Raw genomic sequence first — 20368 nt, forward strand, 5'->3', positions numbered from 1 at the left:
CAGAGAGTAAGTAAGTTTATTAACATTCACAATTCTTCATCAGCCAAAAATCGCTAAACAACCCGATTAAAATCCTACACACAGAACTGAATGACAAAGTAGAAACAAGTTCATCTTAGTTGTGGAATTAAAAAGGTAAATTGTGCCAGCGGTAGCATCAAGGGGTTAATGATTTGTGTGTCAACCAGAGCACCAAAAACAAGCTAACACAAATGTAAAAAAAAGCATTAACATGATTCCTATCTGTTACATTAGTTAGTAGTGAGGTCCCTTTTTATCTTTTTATTTAGTTTTAGCGATGCGATCAAAAAGCTTGAATACTGAGCGTTTAAGACAGGTTCTAGAAAGTTCTAACCTTTATGCTATCATCGGCTTGCCGTTATAAACCGGTCTTCTGTAAACCTAGGCATAGATACTGTATATATTTTTCTTTTTACACAGTAAAACTTTTAAAAAGGGTTAAAAATACCGGTGATCGAAGCTCTGCATCTTGCCAATATTACCCAGAATGCAACGATTCACAGACACCCACAAAAGAAACTTCCCGGGTGCGTCACAGTACACAGTACGTTACGTCGCGTTCAGACCGACTTCGCTTCCCTTGCCACACTTCCCTGAGTCCCATCAAAAAGATTTCCACATGACATGATGTAACAGAGGAGGGAGAATTTAACAATTCTGTGTTTACTACATTCTTTACCTTTTTTATTTTTTTAATTACTGAGAGCGCTTTTCTTTTCTTCCCGATTTTACCAAACTAAACAAAAAATATATCAATTTTTTTAACTGAAAGATAAAGAATGTGTTTGCAACTCTGGCCATGCATTTAGCAAGAACGTCATTTCAAAAATATTATTTCACCGGGATCTCCTCTAGTCATTATTACACATTAGCGCCTTCACCTCCCTCTCTACCAGCTGGTTCCCTTTGAGATTGGTGCAATTTCTTTCATCTCACATCCCCCTCTTTCTATTTATCGTTAAAATATCTTTTACTTTCTCCAAAATCCATACAAAACATATGTAATAGAACAGCAATCTCTGTATTACAAAACACCTTCATTCTCCAAGTATTCTTTGCTTCAAAACCTCGGTGGCGATGTGCTTGTGTGTAACTGTTGGATTTATGCACCACCTCGCCCCACACAGGACGCTACAGGAAGCAATTCAACTGCACTAAATGGCACCTGGAAGAGGGGAAGAATATAAACTTTACAGTCTTCAATACTCATATTCAAAATACTTCATTTCCTCGTCTCAAACTCAACAACGCACTTTCACTCTTCGCAGGATATTCTCCTTTTCTAAACACAGTTCACTGACAGGGCTGTGGTGGTGTTAAGCAGCGTGCAAAAGCAATCCGACACCAGTGTGCACGAGGAATCAACAAGCGACAAAGGCCTGAGCGCCAATTACAGATCCAACTGTGGGGGGAAACCTCGGACCAATCCCAGTACGCAACAAAAAAAGTGTGATAGAAAAATAAAAACACAGAAACGTCACTGGTAAGTCTCCTATGCAGGATGTAACGGCCCTTTCTTCCTGCTGAGTCATCGCGCCTGGAGAATGCCACATTAACCATCGGGGCGCCGTGGGAAGTAGAGCCAAGGAGGGACGATCGCACAGAGCGTCAAGATGGACGACGAACAGTTCAGTTTTTAGTGCTAGAAATCAGAATAATCCCCTCCAGGTCCATCCAGGTCGGCGGTCTCTGGCTCCGCGTGGGAGGCAACGTCATGTTTCCAAAGTGGTGAGACAAGAAGACGAAGTTCCTCCGGTGGGAGGAGCAAATATCAAGAGTCTTTAAATGCTGCATTCTTTGTCCGTGTGGAGGCTTTCCTCCCAGTTTGTGCCAGCAGCAGGAGAGTGTGTCCCACAGTGGGATGATGGGGGAGATGTTCGTGGTCCAGCACTTCAATCCGGTCCATCCAGACCACTTGAGCTCCTCCCTGTAATACTTCAACAAACAGAAAACAGCATGATCACATAAACATCACCACTTGAACATCAAGTCTCTTCCTTAAAAATGACAACCTTCATTTAATTGAATCTTTTGAGATTAATTAAGTCAATAATAAAACCAGCTTAAGCACCTTGATTGTGAAGATTCACTGCAGTTTTGCTTTTATATGACTGTAAATTTAATGTTTCGTTTTGGATTTAAAGATTGGACGACAATCTTCAGATTGATTTTTGTCCAAAAATCAATCTGAAGATTGTCGTCACTTTAGGCTCTGGCATTTGTGAAATACATTTTCAATTCAATTTTAACAAGGTATGTACTTCTAATTATGCTTAATTTATGAAATAATATGAAAGATAATTTCACATAAAAAAGAAAGAAGGAAATGCAGTACAGAATAGTAAAATGTATTTATATCTGCATGATCAGACGGCACCACCAGAGGGCAGCAGAGTGTTTACAAATGAAGGAGAGCCCAGAAGACAAACAGGAGGAGAGCATCACCTCCTGAATTATAACTCCCGTCAGAGCAGAGATTAGTGGATGAGTTAGCAAACTCAAGAAAAGCTCCTTTCTTACATCTTTGCCTTTTCATCATTTAACAACACAAACACCTCTCTTTCTCTAATATGTCTTATAAAAAATAACTTATATGTGCTGGTAATATCGTATATAAAAGCTGTGATCTGCATGGAGCCTCACAGTAAAGGTGAAGACTACCAAACTGAGGTGGATGAATGGAAAACAATGATACATGACTGAGGAATTTCAAACTGCTAACGTGAATAAAGAGTCCATATAAATGAACCGCGGAGTCTCCAAGTACAGTACCAAGAAAAACTCCCTCAGCTACAGTATGAGACACTATTAAACGTCTGTTCAACCGGCCTGCGTGGAAAAGATTTCTGCTCCGCTGGCTTTTAAAAAAAGACACCAAGTGGAGAGCTTGTTATTGGAATGCAGCGCTCAGACAGAACAACTCTTTGAAGTCTGCACACTCTGGACCAGCTCCATTAGAAACAGGTGTGTGTGTGTGTGTGTGTGTGTGTTGTCTCTAAGCTAGTGTGAGCTCACTGCATCTGCTCATAAGGTGCGACTGAAACAGGTACGTATGTTTCTCACCTGTTCAGTTAATGAGGATGCCAGTCGAGCGTCCCTCCTCCTCTTTAATGTTCTTTAGGTTATTCTCCGCCTCGTCCACAGTGCTGCACGGCAGACGCACAAACCGCAGGTTAACAATGCTAACGACACACTTGTAAGCGTGGTAGCAGCGCGTAAGTGTGTGTGTGTGTGCCTACGTTAGAAAATCCCTGACGTCCTCCACGGTGATTTCTCCGGTGGAGTCGAGGGTGAGGTCAGCACAGCTGAGGGGGGAGTCCAGCGGGGTGTCCAGGATGGGGGAGGACAGGGAGCTGGGAGGCTCTTCTGTTTGCCCTGTGAGGGAGAAGGGGTGAGGCATGTTTCTACATCTGGGTGACTTGATAGTGACGTGTGTTGCTGGAGCTAGTGCCAGACAATTAGGGTTACGATGGAGCATAATTCTCACAATATTTCAAAATTAAACATCCTCTGTTGCCTACATGGAGAGTAATTAAAGTCCGGATGGCAGGTGAAAGGCCCACGAAGACATAAATAAACCCTACTCCGGTCTCCATAACAACCTGCATGCTCATGGGGGAATGTTGCGTCTCTGTAAATTAAAAGGTTCGGTCTAGACCCGCTCGATATGAGATAACTTCTGTTATGATTCAGCGCTAAATAATAATAATAAATAAAAAAACTCAAAAACAAAACAGGACTTGAAGTGGACTCAAAATTGAAAATTGAGACATAAATAAACCCTACTCTGGTCTCCATAACAACCATCATTTCCTGCCAGGGAGGGAGGTGCTGGGCAGGAGAGGCAACTGGGACATACTGAATGGTTACCATGGAGACGGGGGGGGGGGGAGAACCCCTGCAAGGCTTGCTCGCAGTTTTAAGAGGCTCGGAGAGAGAAGAGAGGGCGATGAAGAGGGAGAATAATCAGGGGGAGAGAAAAGTGAGGGGGAGGAGAGAGAGCAGTGTGTGTGCGTGTGTGTCGGCGTACCCTCAGCCTGACCCGTCTGGTTCTTGTGGGTTCCGTTGGCCTGCGGCTGCGTCGTCGTGCCATCGCTGAGAAGACACATGAGCACACACCATTTACTTTGGCAGTAGATGGAGCAATAATAAAGCAATAACAGTAAAATAATCATTTCTTTGGTTTCACATGCAGCCGAGTGCCTAGAGCCGGCGGTAAGTCGGGAGACGGCACCGCGAACAGGAGGTTTTAGTGGTTTCCAACGTGTGGTCCGGGGACCACCGAGAGTTCTTAACAGAGGGTCCCTGGAACATGGTAGGTATTTAATTTGCACCATTAGACGACAGACATTCTTGTCTCATTATCAAGCTATCAAAAAAGATATGACATAATGCTATACAGTATATTGATATGACACAGTAGATGTGTGTCCTACTGTGTGTGTGTGTGTGTGTGTGTGTGTGTGTGTGTGTGTGTGTGTGTGTGTGTGTGTGTTGTGTTACCTGGAAGGGGGCTCCAGCGGTCGGTCCAGCTGAACAGAGCAGAGCGGTTCAGTGAGGACCTTGGCCGACAGGGAGAACCTCTCGTACTCTGAGGGCGAGATCAGGTAAAACCCTGTGGAGGAAAACAACCAGACAACAATCAGTTACAACTTGAACTTTTGACGTTGAGAAATATTGTAAAATAGTTCGAAAAAAAATGCAGAAAAATACAGAAACTGCCCAAAGTGAGGTGTGCAGTTTGTTTGAAAACCAGTCACACTGTGTAGGGATGGAGGCGGGAGTCTGAAGAGCAGATATCTCAGATTCTTGGCAAATAAAACCATAACAATCTGCATGATTGGATGTGGAAAAATATTTTTTGGGTCTAATATGTGTGAAGTGAGTCTTTAACCTCTCGCTACGTTTTCATTAACATCAAAAACACGTTTTCCTCACCTTGCCCGTTCTTTGTGAAGACGCAGGAAGCGATGCCGCTGATGTCTTCCTTACGGATGCAGTCGTAGCGCACCTGAAGACACAAGTAGGCACTAATTACCACCGCAACATGACAACTCAGCAAATCAAAATGCCCACATAAAATACACAGACAAACTTATCACCCAGATCAGACTAGGTCTGTTGACCTACTCCCTACCTGGGGTCGGAGGGCAGGTATGTTAAAGAGGTGCATGTCGCCCAGATTGGTCAGACAGACCAGTGTGTGTTCGCAGTAGTCTTCCTGAGCCGTGGAGCCGAACACCACCAGGGCCACCTTCCTCACCCGACAGCCTTCATGGGCCGTCAGCTTGAACTTGGTCTTAGCGCTCACCTTGGGGAGAGAGAACACCTAGAGAGAGAGAGGGGAGGAGACAGGATTTTAAACTCCGATATCAACAGCCTTTCACAGTTTCTTAATCCCAGACGAAACCTTTATTATATACTTTGAAGTTATGTGGTCATGTATTTCTCCAAATCTATAAATCTAAAACAACATGTGGTTTTTACCTTTAGCTGCTCCTCTGAGGCGATGAGGACCGAGTGAGCGTTGGTCATATCTGGTGCGATGGCGAGGTCCTGGGAGGCCTCGTACGGGTCCGGCAGCGGTTTCCCCCGGCCGTCCAGCACGGAGATCGACACCACGGGGGCCCTGTGCATCAGCTGGATCTCCTTACCCAACACCGCCTCCACACACACACTGCTCTCGCCCGCTCCGCCCCGCTCACACACACGGCCGACGCCGGGCACCTCCAGGGCGTACGCGTACACACTGCCCGAGTTGGTGCCCGCCCATAGCGTGGGGCCATGGTGTGTACCTGGAGGACACACGGAACAACAGTTAGTACAACTCCGTGTTTAAAGGATTAAAGCAGAATCTCAACGAGTAGAATAAACCCACCGTCACGTAGAAAGGTGTCAGCGAAGCAGAGACACCGGACCACTCCAGACAGCGAGTCGTCCGCCGACCGGGGTTCAATCCTCCGCTGAATCGGAGCCACATCCTCCTGCTCCGCTAGAGCGGCGTTGGCCTCCTGGACCTGAACGTGACAGTCACAAAAACACAGGTCTTATCAGTCTGTAAGACGTGTATTTCTACCAATAAGAGGAGACAAGTCATTTACCTTGCTGGTGGGTGTGGTGATGGGGCGTTTCTTCCCCGACACCCTGCTCTTGCGGATGCGTCTGAAGCTCTGTCGCAAGGACTTTTTCAAGGACTTGACTCTGGACAGGGGGCCCTCCATGGCCAGGGAGTCATTGGGGTGCAGGGTGCACCTAGGAGAGCAGGAAGGTGGATCGCCATATGGTGAATTTTTCAGCTTCTCTTCCACAAATATAACAACCGGAGCTGTGTGTGTGTTAGTATTTGTGCGTCTCTAACCTGGCCAGCACAGCATTTCGTCTGTGGTAGTCAAACAGGCCGAACCCGTGACTCGTCCCGAAGGAGATCAGGTTCCACTCGGCGTGCAGAGCCACCGCCGTAACGGAGGCCGGCGGCATGCACTGCACCAGCACCAGCGGCTGGAAGCCCGGAGGGAAGGGGGCGGGTTTCAGGCGGGGCTCCAGCCTGTCGTGGCCCTTCCAGGTGAAGCCCTCCCTGTCCTGCAGCAGATCGACCACCGACACGTCCACCGAGTGGTCCGAACGCTCGTCGCTCAGACCCAGAACTATCACCTGGAGAGGCAGAACAAGTATTAATGGCTCATTTCCTGTTTTCAGCTCAGGATTTATGTCATCTTTAATAGAAGAAAAGAGGAAGTTAGAGTCATAATTATAGAACAGGGATGGCTGTGTTTTCTGTGTGTGAACCTACAAAAATACACTTGTTTTTTAAATGATTAGTTCATCAAAGAACTCCTAAAAGTGTGCTGAAAATGTAAATAAACGCTTGTTAAAAGAATAAATAAATAATAATAAACCTTTGTTAGAGCTGGACATTCATTTAATTTACTTTTTAAGTGCAGCAGAGCCTGAAAATTCACTTTCAAAGAAAGAAAAAAAAGATATATTATTATATTTGGTATGAATATTCATATCATACATATTCAAGGTCTCCTGAAGATGAACGAGCGTGAGAGCAACTCTCTGCCAGCCGAGTTAATTAGCGAGCTTCATCTCATCCCGACGAAAATACAACGCGAGTCTTTCAAGTCAAACTGCCTCATTATTCGGGTCATTAGCAAATTAACCGCTGGCAAGCAAATAATACAGTAACCATACAGTGTTTGGTGTTCATTATCATCTGGCAAAGTGTTTATTGTATTAACCTCCATAATTTATCACACCACTCACAGCTTAATGAGAGTATTCCATACAAATCGACTGTTATCCCACTGGGCTGGTTATCTTAAATTAGATTTAAACGACTAAAACATTTTGGGGTTTAGAGCAGCATATATAAAGACTGTTTATTATCAGAGTATATGTGGCTTAAAAGAATAGAAAGCCTCACTGTTTCACGTCTTCTACGAATGACCCGAGATTTAAACACTTTACCTGTCCGGCAGTTCCAGACACCACCAGCTTGTTGCTGTATTTGCACAGACTGATCTTCTGGATGCCGAGTCTGGGGTCGTCGCTGTACGGGTCGAAGCAGCCCACCTACACACACACACACACACACACACACACACACACACACACACACACACACAAACACACACACACACACACACACACACAGGCCTGAATTAGCATCATGAATGCAAAGAACACAGGTAGGGCTTCAGTCAGAGCTTGTTATTTCTCAGTTTTCCTTTGAACTCACAACCTTCCAGCTCCAAATTCAGCCTCACTCTACATTTTTATTCTGAATCGACGACAAACAGTTCAGGAATACCAATGCCCAAATGTGGACGGCAGCCTCTCTACGCTCAACCCCCCCCCTTCCCCCTCATACATACTCAGCAAAACATGAGCATTAATCCGTCTACTGCACACAGTAGGAATGCCAATAGAATCCCCTCTCACATGGAGCCGGCCTTTGCAAAACAAGGAGTAGGAGTAGTCGGACACACACACACACACACACACACACACACTCTAACACACACACACACACACACACACACACACACACACACACACACACACACACACACACACACACACACACACACTCTAACACACACACACACACACACACACACACACACAGACAGACAGAGTGGGCTGATGGATCTGGTTTTCATTACACAGGAGTAAAAAAAAGAAAAAAGGGAAAGGCTCTTCATCCCATATGAGGGCCACATTCCTGAACACGCAGCTCCGTTACCACAGGATACATGAGGGAAGGAGGGGGGGAGAAAGAATGAATAGGAAGAAAATATAATTAAAACTACATGTCACTGTAAATGTATCACTCAAAGTCAAAGTCTCTACACGATTGATTTGTCAACACATGATGACAACACTCAATTATGACAGCTGCCTCCCCTTCACGACCGTCTACAGATGAGATCACAGTATAAGCTCACTGATATGTGGTCATCTGTCCCCAAACACATTTAACTGCCCCAGAATATATTTAAACTGATTTAAATATTCATGAATCCGTTTCCTGAAGCTGTACTACTCGGTCAGTTTTTGCCCCGTGTGGATTTTTTCGCTGAATCGGTTCGTTTTAATGCAATTCTTTGCAGAAAACAGGCCATTAAAACAGAATCAGACTGTGGTTCCCTCAGAGTCGAGCTTTAATAACAGGAACAATGGGGTGGGTCCTGTCTGAGAACCAAACACATGAAAACAATCAGATGAGAAAATTAGGCCACAGATGTAGTGTTTCGAGACCGAGCGTGTTGTTTTTATTCCCCCAGCCTGTAAAATAAGACAGGCCTGATCTCTGGGGGGAAGTCTTTATTCTTACTTCACTTCTTCTTCTCATGCTCGCTCAGTTCTCACCTTCCTGAAGGGAGGCCATTCCTCCTCCTGCTGCATGTCGGGGTCGTCGCCGGGGTCCTGGGGTTCATCGCAAGGGTCGCAGTCGGTGTGGAAGACGTTGGCCGTGCCGAGTTTGTACAGCGGAGTCAGAGCAACACCCGACGCGTCCCAGAAACGCACGGTGCCGTCCTCGTGCCTAGAAACACACACAAGTTCACTTTTCAAGATGAGTGGTTCAGCTCAGATCCAGATAGCTGATCAAATCTGATTCATTTGCACTGCTCATAGATGTGGTGTCAGGTCATTTTGTGTTGTTTACACTGTGTTTTTAGCTAAATGCTAAGGTCAGCATGCAACACGTTCACAGTGACGATGCTAACATGTTCAGCAGCTTTAATGTTTACAATCACAGCGTTCCCAAATCCATTTTTCTTTTTTTACTTTTACTGCAGCGGCACTTACAAAGTAGTACTGTTGCATGTAGCATGCATCCAGGGCACAAAGCACTCTGACCTTTGACCTGTGCGGCTGCTTTTAGTGGAAAATCTCTTAGAAACTACTTAAAAAAGGGACACCGGAGAAAAATAGCATCTCAATGCAGCTTTCAGTCACTTACACGTACTAGAAAGCAGCAGATTTATGTCAACTGGATCCACCTGCAGACGTAGCATGTTAACTGTGTGTGTGTGTGTGTGTGTGTGTGTGTGTGTGTACCCTGTTAATAGCAGCTCTTGTTGTTTGGGTGGAGGAGCCAGGTTTTTCCCTCCACAAATAGGCCAACTCTGCAAAAAAAAAGAAACAAAAAAAGAAAAAGTCAGAGCCATCGTAATTGAAAAGTTATGTGAACAATGTCACGCATTGAACAAAAACATATTCCCTAATGCTTTCCATCTTATAACTCCGTCTCAGAATGTACTGGTTGTGACACGGAGGCATTCACATATGAAAGAGACGGGGGAGTAAACACACAACTCAGCTTTTGTTGGGTTCGCTCTGTTAGAGTGCCAGTCTCTCTGGTTTGGCCTCGCGCAGTGAGACAGCCAGTGATGATTTACGACCGTACCAGCTGTGTGTGTGTGTGTGTGTGTGTGTGTGTGTGTGTGTGTGTGTGTGCGTGTGTGTGTGTGATAGCCCTAATCTGCCACTGATAAAACAGCTGATCTAAACTTACAAAGCCTTTGCAAATCCTTTAACTGCTTACACCTGCTCCTGAAGTTAATACACAAGCAGCAGGCTGGTTGTCAGCTACACTCGTAGCTGCTTCGCTGCCAGCTCAGATGTACTAGTGGCACCGTCCATTTCACTTTAAACCTCTATTATTTAACTCCACTCATGTACAGAGGCAGCAGCTGAGCTTCGACACGACACCTTACAGCCATTTGGTAGAAATCCAAATCAAACCACGTAACTGAAACGCTGGTTCGTACGTACAAAGTATGAACACTGATTAGCACCGATGGCTACATTTAAAGGCATGAGCGGTCTGGCTATTGGCCATACTACGGTTAAGGTGCTCTCAGGTTAAGCCGCTTACACGCATCTTGGATTTCCTGTAATTTAATATTCCCCACTGCCATGAATAAACCAATTTACGCTATAATACCGTTGTTCATGCTGCCAACAGCCTCAGCAGTCAACCAGTAACACAGAACCTAGAAGATGGTGCTGCCAGCTACATTTGATGGAGCAGGAATTGATTATAATACATGGAAAACAAAACTTGAGGTCCAGAAAGACTTTTCTTGATGATGCCAACACGGAAAAACATGTATAAATGACACAGCAACTGAATTAATACACATAATATGGACGTTCACTGAACACATATCTATAAAAATCTGCTTTATTTTCAATATTTGGCAATCAAAGTGGCTAGAAAAGTAAAGGCGCTCTCTGTGATAAAGATAAAAAGATAAGAGACGGTCTAAAAATGAGTTTTGTCATCTTTGATTAGAAGCTAAAATAATTAAATCTAGTGTATTCAAACACACATTCAAAGAGTACCCACAGCCACATAATAAGAAGCTCCTCACCCCGTGTGCGTGCTGCCGGCCCTGCTGTGCTTTGCCGGCGTTGACCAGCCTCTCCCAGAGTTTGGGAGGGACGCTGGCGATGTGGAAGGAGCAGGTGATGGCCGAGGAGTGGAGAGGAGCCAGGTAGGGGGTGGGCAGCGACGGCCAGCCGGGGGTCTGGAGGTCGATCACAACCAGCTCCTCTTCCAGCAGCACCACCAACGCAGACGGCTCATCAAACTCTGTAAGAAGGAGAGCCGCGATGGAATAAGATGAGCTGATGCTTCTAAATAAATCTGCCGGTACGCTTCGTTCACGTCGGCCAGCGGCTGACCTTTCTCCTGCTCTATGCTGTGGACAGTGAAGAAGTCGATGACGCGGGACGTGAAGTCCAGGGTGACGTGGTCTTTGTCCTGTTGAATGGTCAGACAGTGGCGGTCTCCATAGCTGGCTCTGGGCATCCCTCCGCTGTATAACAACACTGGAGAACTGGAGCGAAGCAAAGACAAAAATATTATACATCATGTCGTCTAGAGCATCACTGACACCTTTCAAAATTAGTTAATCATCATTATATATTGTTTCCCCCATTCGTAGACTAGTTTTTTTTTTTTATTTAATAAAAATATTGGCAGTAAAACAATGTTTCATAAGTATATTGCTTGTAATAAACTCTGGGAAATAGTGTTCTTGGGGTAGGAGACAACTTTTGGATTTATGAGGTAAATGAAAAAGATAATAAAAAGGACTTAAATATAATAAAACAAAAAAAAATACAGGAGTAAATATTTACTGTCATTGTGATCATAAATGTCCAATGTGACTGCAGGAATCAAACCCTCACCCTGCCTGTGTTGTTCTCCACAGGATCTTGTTGATGGCCTTACAGGGAAATGGACCTGCGAGAAGCAATCATGAACAATAAAGTAAAAAAAAAACACCAGCTAGTCGACTGCAGGGAAAATGTTGTTTTTGAAAGGCTAAAAATGTTTCTATTTTGTACAGCTCTTGGAAGAAAAATGTCAATTTGCTAGAGAAAACTCACATCAATGCAATGCTCTCTTTAAATAAGAGGTTTGAATGAATTGGTGCAGGCAGAGGACCAAGTGCTGGGATCATGCTGACCCAGAGGCACTCGGTCTGAGGTAAACTGTACAACCTCAGACCAGATGTATGACCGCCACCAGACCTGGATGGCAATGTGCTTAAACATACGTCTGTGTGTGTGTGTGTGTGTGTGTGGTATGGATACCATATGGGATGCTGGAGGACACTGGCTGGTGGTTGTAGGTGTTGCCGTTAGCAACAGCCCACACGGAGTAGCCGCCATCGTTATGTGAACTGACAAACAAGCTTCCGGAGCGTTCCCACACCAGACTCTCCAGCTGCTGCAGGGGGGGGGGGGGGGGGATTATAGTCCGTTAACAATGTGAACTTGTTGACACCTGAAGGAGCTGCCATTAGAAAGCAGTCAGTTTCTCTGTAAACCAGGTACCTGTTTGCCCAGGAAGAGCTGCTCGGCGTGACGGGTGGTCAGATCCCAAAGGACCACGAGGCCTCGGCTGTAGCCAATCAGAATCTTCCCTGCATGCTGAGGGTGTTCCTGAAGCGATTCCACCGGCCCCAAGGATTTCCCACATCTGTAATCGTCTGGCAAGCTGGAAAAACAAAACATTACCCATCATCCCGCATGCTGTAAACGCCAAATGTCTGCAGGTCAAAAAGAGGTGAAGTAATTGGCTGCCATATTTACGGGGGAAGAGCGAACAAATACTAAAAGATTAAAAGACGGATTCATTAAAGAAAAAACTTTGACGACATTTAAAAATCAACAACGCTTCACAAAATGTGAAAGATGATATAAGGAATGAACGAAACTAAGACGAAAAGGAGGAAAATAATCTCTGCGTATTGATAATGCAAGACCGGAGAGTAAAAAAAAAGATGCTTCAAAGGCTTTTTTTCTTTTGCACAAAAACAACCCAAAGCAAAACTCCATAAATGTTCAAACTCATCTAATCAACAACAACCTCAAACACTCTATATAAGCTCCAGTAATACAGCCAGATTGCTCTTTCAACAACAACAACAACAACAACAACCAGGCAAGAGTTTATGAACTAGACATTCCTCCGAGGCAACAGAGGAATGTAGAGCAGGACACACCCTCGAGATGTCAGAGGATTCCCTCAGCGAGGGATGCAGAAGAGGGGGAGAGAGAGGGGGAGACAGGGGGAGATGGGAGAGGGAGCATCAGAGAGCAAAACACAGTAAATTAAGGGAAAACAAACGAACAAAGTGGGAAGAAAAAGACAGCAATGCAGCTTTCTGGGCTCTCTGCTGTGGATGAGGCATCGCAGAGGACTCAGCTGGCATCACACACGCACGCACACACACACACACGCACACAAATGCACACACACACACACACACACACAGTTCTGCCTGCTCTGGTAGCGTTTACTGAGGAAGATCCTCTCCGGAAGCACCGAGGCACAAACATTCCCGACAAAGCATTCCATTGTCTCCGTCTCTCCGTTCACAAGTATTTTTAGGGAATCCAGCATCCTGCTAGAGTCCCGGTGATGCACTGGTGTGTGTGTGTGTGTGTGTGTGTGTGTGTGTGTGTGTGTGTGTGTGTGTGTGTGTGTGTGTGTGAACACACGCTCAGAGATTCAGCTGAAACACTTCCCCAACCGGAACACCGTGTTTTGGCAGACGGTACAAAGCCTCCCTGTCTAATACCTCCCCTCCTCTGTACGCACACTCACACACACACACACACACACACACGCACACACACACACACGCACACACAGACACACACACCTTATCAAGCCCTCGTTAGGCCTCCGTTCCAGTTTAATGAGGGGTTTGGCCAACCAGTCAGAATGAAAGAGACACAGTAACTCTGTGATGAGCTGCCGGTGCATCAAGACAGGAATGCAGTAGAAAAGATGAAAGAACATAAAGTTCACCTTCTACCGGACACAATAACAGAAACACGTTATAATTAAGTAGCACTGGTGGAATAGTTGCTCTTTGTTTGTGCTATTTTTAAAAGTGTTTTGGCACACATCAGGAATTGCCTCCGTTGCCACATCATGGAAGTTTGCAGTGTTTTACCAGCGATGCGTCAGCAGATTCACACAGCCACTACACAGCGTTCCGGTTACAACGGCCACTAATTGAGTCACATTAAGTTGCTCAGCACATTTGTGTGAAAACTTTTCAGTTCGTCTTTATTACATCCAATGTTCATGTCTGAATGAGCGTCGAGAGGTTCAAACTCCAACTTTGTGGTTGCGGATCAATCAGATTTGATTAAAACAGCTCCCTGATGAGCATCACATTTCAAACCAAATGCTGCTAAAGCCAGATTGGTGCACATTAAATCTTGGATACTAATTCTGTTTCTTAGGAATATGAGTTTGGGTGACAAATAAAATAAATTGCAGTAAATTAAACAAACTAAAGTATGCAGTAAATACCAAGTTTAGCTCAAAAAGAAAATGTTTTTTCTCACCAGCTTGTCAGTGAATCCTTCATGAGCATAAAGTTCTTCCACAGTAACGAATGTTTTGGTTCTTTCATGTCATTAATTGTGTTTTCATCTGTGCTCTTAACAGTTGTTTAAAGTGGGCGGGGCTCTGTTGTTGATTTCCGATGCAACAACGATGCTTTTACATCTTATTCTGTGCTAATTCAACAACAGACATCACTAGCACCACCAGTGCTCCTCACACAGACGCCCAAAACACTTCTATTAATTAGTTTGACTAAGCAAAATGCACGGAGATTATTATTTTTCAGTTCCTCAGCCTCTGACGGTTCTCATGGTCCCTGAACCGCATGACCCCGACCCGCCTGCTGCGGTTGTTGTTGCTAGGGTCAACAGGGATATTTGTTCCCGTGTGCATGCGAGCGCAGGAAACCGGAGTGATTTGTGTTTAAAAGGAAGACACGCTGAGAAGAGGATGAAGGTCGAGGTCAAGAAGAGAGTGTCGGGCAGAGAAAGGGAGAAACTGGGGAGAATCAAATTCAACACAATATAAAGAAGAGCTGAAATATGAATGCAATGATCACACATTTACCTCTGCATGACCTGATCCTGGAGCAGCGTCTGGTTGTCCTTCAACGAGAGGCTGGGCAACTCCAGGAAGTACACGCCCCCTCCCTCTGTTCCAACGCAGAGCAGGTGGCATGACCTCAACAAGAGGAGGACAGTCACCCGGGTGGCACTGAGAGGAAGAGGAGGTCATAATTTACTACATGGAAGCTTGCAACTGAGTCAATAAATTAATGTTTACGATGTTTATTGGGGTAGTAAAATAAAATGATGATAAAAAAGTGAGAGTAGAATCATTTTCTCATAGACTTCTATACAATTAAACCTACTTGACTGTACTTTGACAACTGTATCTCCTTGGCAAATTTATTTCAAGCTATAATCCTTAAGATTTCAGTGCATGCATCATATCCAAGGCATTTAAATCCAGGGTGGAGGAAGAAATACTGTAAACTACTGTGTAGGGGTAAATAACTGCCCGAAAGAATAGCTTTGATATAATGAAACCTTAAGGATTATATTTAAGAGCAAAAAAAAATGGTTTTAAACATACCTGCAGCTCTCAATGCCCGGTCTCCCTGGCAGAATGTAGCTGTCCACTTCCTGCAGACAGATCAAACCTTCTCTCTTGACCCCGCCCACCTCTCTCGGGGCACCGCCCACCAGCTCCCACAGGTGAATCGTGTTGTCATCGAGCAATGACAGCAGGCGGCCCTATGGCAGAGCGAGGTGAACATCACCATCAGCCACGCTCTTCACAAAAAGGCGTCCTTACATTCAGGTAACGAGCGTCACGGAGCTTACCTGTCCAGGCAGGAAGTGGATTTGTGTGACAGCGGTCGTGTCTTTGTGTAGTCCTGTGAACTCCACACCAGGGGACCCGTAGCTGCACGGCTCCGGTCAAGGAAATGCACAACAACGCAAGCTTTTATACTGAACGATGAAGACACTAATGGAGCTATTCCCCAGTTTAACGCCACACAGGCAGCAGATCCTCAATTCAGCTGCAAGCGCCACAATAAACATTAATTCTGCTAAAATAAAAGGAATTGCTGGCAATTTAATTTAACTACTTTTATGCAGTTCACAACACCACCAGGAACAATATCTACATAACACATCCTGCATATCAGTTTTTGCCGATTAGTGGAGAAAACGTTTCATTTGTAAAAAAATAGAAAGTGAATTGAAGTGTATGAGTGAGAGGGCAGAGACTGTGAACGCTTACACTGGTAATTATGAGCTGTCAACCAGAGGAGACACACTGGTTAGGTGTAAGAGTAGGAGAGAAATTAGAACGCTATAACAAAAGCTCTTAGCAATTACCAACAACCAGATGACGCAGATGCTCAAAACCACCACTTAGAGAGTGTGTGTGTGTGTGTGTGTGTGTGTGTGTGTGTGTGTGTGTGTGTGTGTGTGTGTGTAATCAGCAGCAATCTTCAGACTCCTCTCTCTGTTAGTCCAGTAAATGAAGCTGAGCTGATAAAATAAAGGCTACACTCAAGAACTGTGACGTCAAGTACACAACTAGGCTAAATTGGTCTAAACTGCAAATTAGTGCACACACACACACACACACACACACTGAAGTACACTGCTTACATAAGTCTGCAGGAATGTGGATTCAAAATGCATAAAAATCAGAGGAAATCTGTGGCGTTCGCTCTCTCTCGTGATTGTATGATGACTGAGTGGAGAGCTGGAAACCAGACGACCCATCATTTTATCATCCATTCTCTTTCACTACATATATTTTCCTTCATTCCCTTTTCATTCCTATTGACATTTATGACCTATATGACATTTATGACGCAGGTCTTTTCGTTCCTACTCCCATAATTCACAGGAAGAATTGTATACAAATCCACTTATTTACATCTCCTCCTTTTCTCCCTCCACTCTTCAACCTCCGTGTCAAGAAACCAGCGAGGTCTTACTCATCCACCCTTTAACCCTCTCTTTCCACTGCTTTCTAACAGATCTCTTGCTATGGGAAAGGTTACCAGACATGTTCTGCACTAACCGTTTTCCACATCTCTGCCCGAAACCACTTGTTTTTCCCCAAGGGGGGTCCAGTGGAGTTTTAGCACCAACATTCCTCTGCTGTCTCCTTCCTCCTCTCTAAGATCCCTCCTTCAGGTTCTCCACGAACCAACCTGCCCTCCTCATCTTCTCCTCCTCCCGACTCTAACCTCTCCGTGCCGATTCCCTGGAGGCCCAGCCGAACAGCATTCCTTAAAGCATGGTCACTTCCCGTCCCCGGCCTTTTATTCACTACGACAACACATGCCTCGGACAGCTGGAGGTGGAGGTGTGAGAGGAACACTCAGTCACGGGTCATGAACCACTAATGACCCACCGGTCCAGACAAAGGGAAGTGAGAGACACGCGGACAAAGCAAAGCACAATTAAAGAGAATTATCCAGCATTCTGCTCCCTTCAGGGAACAGGTCAACATTTGGAGAACACAGTTTCTTTTCTTTTCACATTGCGGGCCTTTTTTTCCTGCAATTAATTCAAATTAAATCAATCGTTGTCAGGAATGCTTTTACACAGAAGTGATTCCTTTTTCTGAATTTTTCAGTACTTTTGCAGCGTGAATAAAAGATATCAACCAATCATGTTTTAAGACAGAGGCTCTGTTACCTATCCTTTATAACTTTATTACTCCTTTAAACCTTGACAAAGGCTGAACTCACCGGATCCATTCCTTCAGTTCCATATAATATTTGTTTGACATCTTTGTCTCGTTTATTCGCCACACACCCCTGATGTATCAAGGACTTTAGAGAAAACTGAGTTTTTTACTTTCCTGTCAGACTTCCACAGCTGTGTAAAAAGAACCCAGAGGGACTGAAAACAGATGGACAGCCGTGGTTTGTGTTTGTATTCCAGCTATGCGACGATGACCACAGCTCATTCATCACAAACCTATACGGCAACTCTCACTAAATCGAAAAGCTGCAGAGAGCAAAGAAAGCTGTCAGTGCACGGAGAGGAAATAGGACCACTAATCACTATTGGAGACCAGATCTGACCTGTAGCACCTCCGACAGGAAACAGGCAAACTGTGTCATTCCACACTACCTCAAATAAATACGTCTGACCGGCAGCAGATCTGTTGTAAAGCAGGACAGAGGAAGGGCAAACAAAGTGTGTGGGAGATTAAAATGAGAACAAAAAATGATAGAAGCTTAACTTTGGGGGCACACACACACACACACACACACACACACACACACACACACTTCCTGGTCATGGTGATGTCAGAGGACAGCTGGTGGAGGGATTCCCGGTGATGATGTCATCACCAGGGACATCTGTCGACGGAGTCCCTCTTTCTGTAACCTCATTTTAAATGTGTGCACGTCTCCTCTGAATTCAACTCTTACAAGTCCACAATAGTAGTGGGCAGAATATAAATGTCACTTTTCTGCGTTAAATACAGACGCACAAGTATAAATAAGCCAGTTCTCACACACACAAATGCAGTCGCAGGCTCAAACACAAGGATATATCCTCTGGGAAGAATCCATCTCCACAGAAGATTTTCAGGAAGTATAGCTGTTAGATTTTAACGTGAACCACCAGATGTTTTGTTACACAGAACCATCTGAAAAGCCGTCATTGGAAACTTAAAAAAAAAAAAAAAATACTTGGCAGGTAATTCAAATAACCGCCCCATCAATCAAACTCACCGCGAAATAATCTTTTCCATCGAGAAAAGCCGTCCGTGCTTTTCTTTCAGTGAACTCTCTAGTTCTGATGTAACTGATGGTATTTCAGCACCTTTGCTAACCTCTTCAGGAGCTGCCATTCATAACGGGATCAGTCACCTCGAGTCATTACTTGAAGCCTGAGAAGATGGAACTTTTGTGCGATATGCGATTCAGTGATTTCCTCACAATCCAATCCAGTCTGGATGTGAGGCGGTCCGTCCCGGCATTACCATCTGTAGAGCCGCAGCGCTAGCGTGACTAAAATGATGATTGCGATTCCGATCACACGTCTGATAAAACATCCAGGACTGATTGACATTTCAAAACAACTCGGAGAGAGATATGATTAAATGTAAAATATGTGGCTAAAAAATAAAAAAAAAAAGATCAAAAGGAACTGCTGCAAATTCTCAGGATGCTTTGCCAAGAACATCAGAGGCTTCTTCCACAGTTAAACACACACACACACACACACACACACACACACACACACACACACACACACACACACACACAGACACACACACACACGGCGGTAAGACCAAAGCATAAAGGCTGCCATATCAATACTCTGGAAACTGGAAACACTGACTCAAAGCAAAGTAATTCAAAGGCGTCCTCAATTTAATTTGGAAATGAAAACTGAAAGCATTAATAAAAATGAACCACAGCGACCAGCAAGGACGCACCGAGAGCTCTGCATTAATGTTCTTTATAAATGTTCCTTATATTAAAAAAACAGTTTAAGAACAACATGGGAGTCTTAAATCTTTGAGCAACCTGTTGAATTGCTCACATGTGCGAGGAAACCCACGTAGTGTGACACGCCAAAGACTTGCTGCGCCGCTCGCCAGAGAGGCCCGAAAACGCACACAATGGAGGCCTACAGTAACTCATAATCACTGCATCACTGTCTCTTCTCAAACACACACACAGGGCGATTGCCCGGTGATGCAGAGAGAGAGCGTTAGCAAGGATAAAGCAATTTCACGGTCTGAATACAGACAAACAGAGGGCATTGTCCTGCATGTCGGACACACAGACAACAGCCAGCGCACACACACACACACACACACACACACGAATGTAACAGAAGATTGGGATGGACAGGCAGGAAGGACGGATCACTAGATCCAAGGATGAAATGTACAAGTTGACCACACACCAAAAAAATGATTAGACCGTCTACCAGAGAAAAAGTCAAAAAAAGTTTAAAAAAGAAAATCCAAGAAAACTTTAACGTGTCAGACTTTTAGCTCTGCATGCATTTTCTCTCACACACACACACACGGCAACACACACACACACACACGCACACACACACACACACACACGGCAACACACACACACGGCAACAGCCGTCTGGCAACAGGCAGTCTACAACAAGACAAGCCAAACAACTCCACCCACCCACTAGAGAAACAATCCCGTCTCATTTGCATCCTCTCCCTCCGTTAGTACCTCTACACCCCCCCACACTCCCCCTTTCTGTCCCACTTGCTCAGTCAACGCCCCCCCCCCCCCCCCCCCCCTTCCCCCAAACATGGGACCTTGAAGAAACATTCATGGTCCCCAAAGGATGACTCACAATGATTTTTTGATAGCTGGAATGATCGAAAGAAAGTGTTCAACCGTAACGTCACTCAGAGTAAAGCAGAGCCGCCCTGTTTCACGACTCTCCTGTGAAA

General features: G+C 44.9%; 1 protein-coding gene across 2 annotated transcripts in view; it reads right to left on the reverse strand.

Moving 5' to 3' along the window:
- Nucleotides 1-4: 4 nt before the first annotated feature.
- llgl1 (LLGL scribble cell polarity complex component 1) overlaps nt 5-20368 on the reverse strand; it is a 28951-nt gene continuing 8587 nt past the window's right edge. Inside the window, exons 3-24 of one of the 2 annotated variants that reach the window (XM_084036336.1) lie at nt 15763-15844; nt 15512-15672; nt 14984-15130; nt 12385-12547; nt 12142-12277; nt 11734-11788; nt 11224-11378; nt 10911-11131; nt 9592-9659; nt 8899-9073; nt 7495-7599; nt 6380-6672; nt 6123-6273; nt 5900-6038; nt 5509-5816; nt 5159-5350; nt 4960-5032; nt 4525-4636; nt 4052-4116; nt 3261-3396; nt 3085-3167; nt 5-1948 (exon numbers count right to left, since the gene is read on the reverse strand). In XM_084036336.1, coding sequence (XP_083892462.1) covers nt 3089-3167; nt 3261-3396; nt 4052-4116; nt 4525-4636; nt 4960-5032; nt 5159-5350; nt 5509-5816; nt 5900-6038; nt 6123-6273; nt 6380-6672; nt 7495-7599; nt 8899-9073; nt 9592-9659; nt 10911-11131; nt 11224-11378; nt 11734-11788; nt 12142-12277; nt 12385-12547; nt 14984-15130; nt 15512-15672; nt 15763-15844 — 3016 coding nt within the window. In that variant the 3' untranslated portion in view covers nt 5-1948; nt 3085-3088. Of the gene's footprint in view, nt 1957-3084; nt 3168-3260; nt 3397-4051; nt 4117-4524; nt 4637-4959; nt 5033-5158; nt 5351-5508; nt 5817-5899; nt 6039-6122; nt 6274-6379; nt 6673-7494; nt 7600-8898; nt 9074-9591; nt 9660-10910; nt 11132-11223; nt 11379-11733; nt 11789-12141; nt 12278-12384; nt 12548-14983; nt 15131-15511; nt 15673-15762; nt 15845-20368 lie in introns of both variants that reach the window. The other variant, XM_084036335.1, reaches the window with a different exon arrangement.

This window comes from Eutrigla gurnardus (assembly GCF_963514095.1).
Source record: "Eutrigla gurnardus genome assembly, chromosome: 20".
Taxonomy (NCBI): Eukaryota; Metazoa; Chordata; class Actinopteri; order Perciformes; family Triglidae; genus Eutrigla; species Eutrigla gurnardus.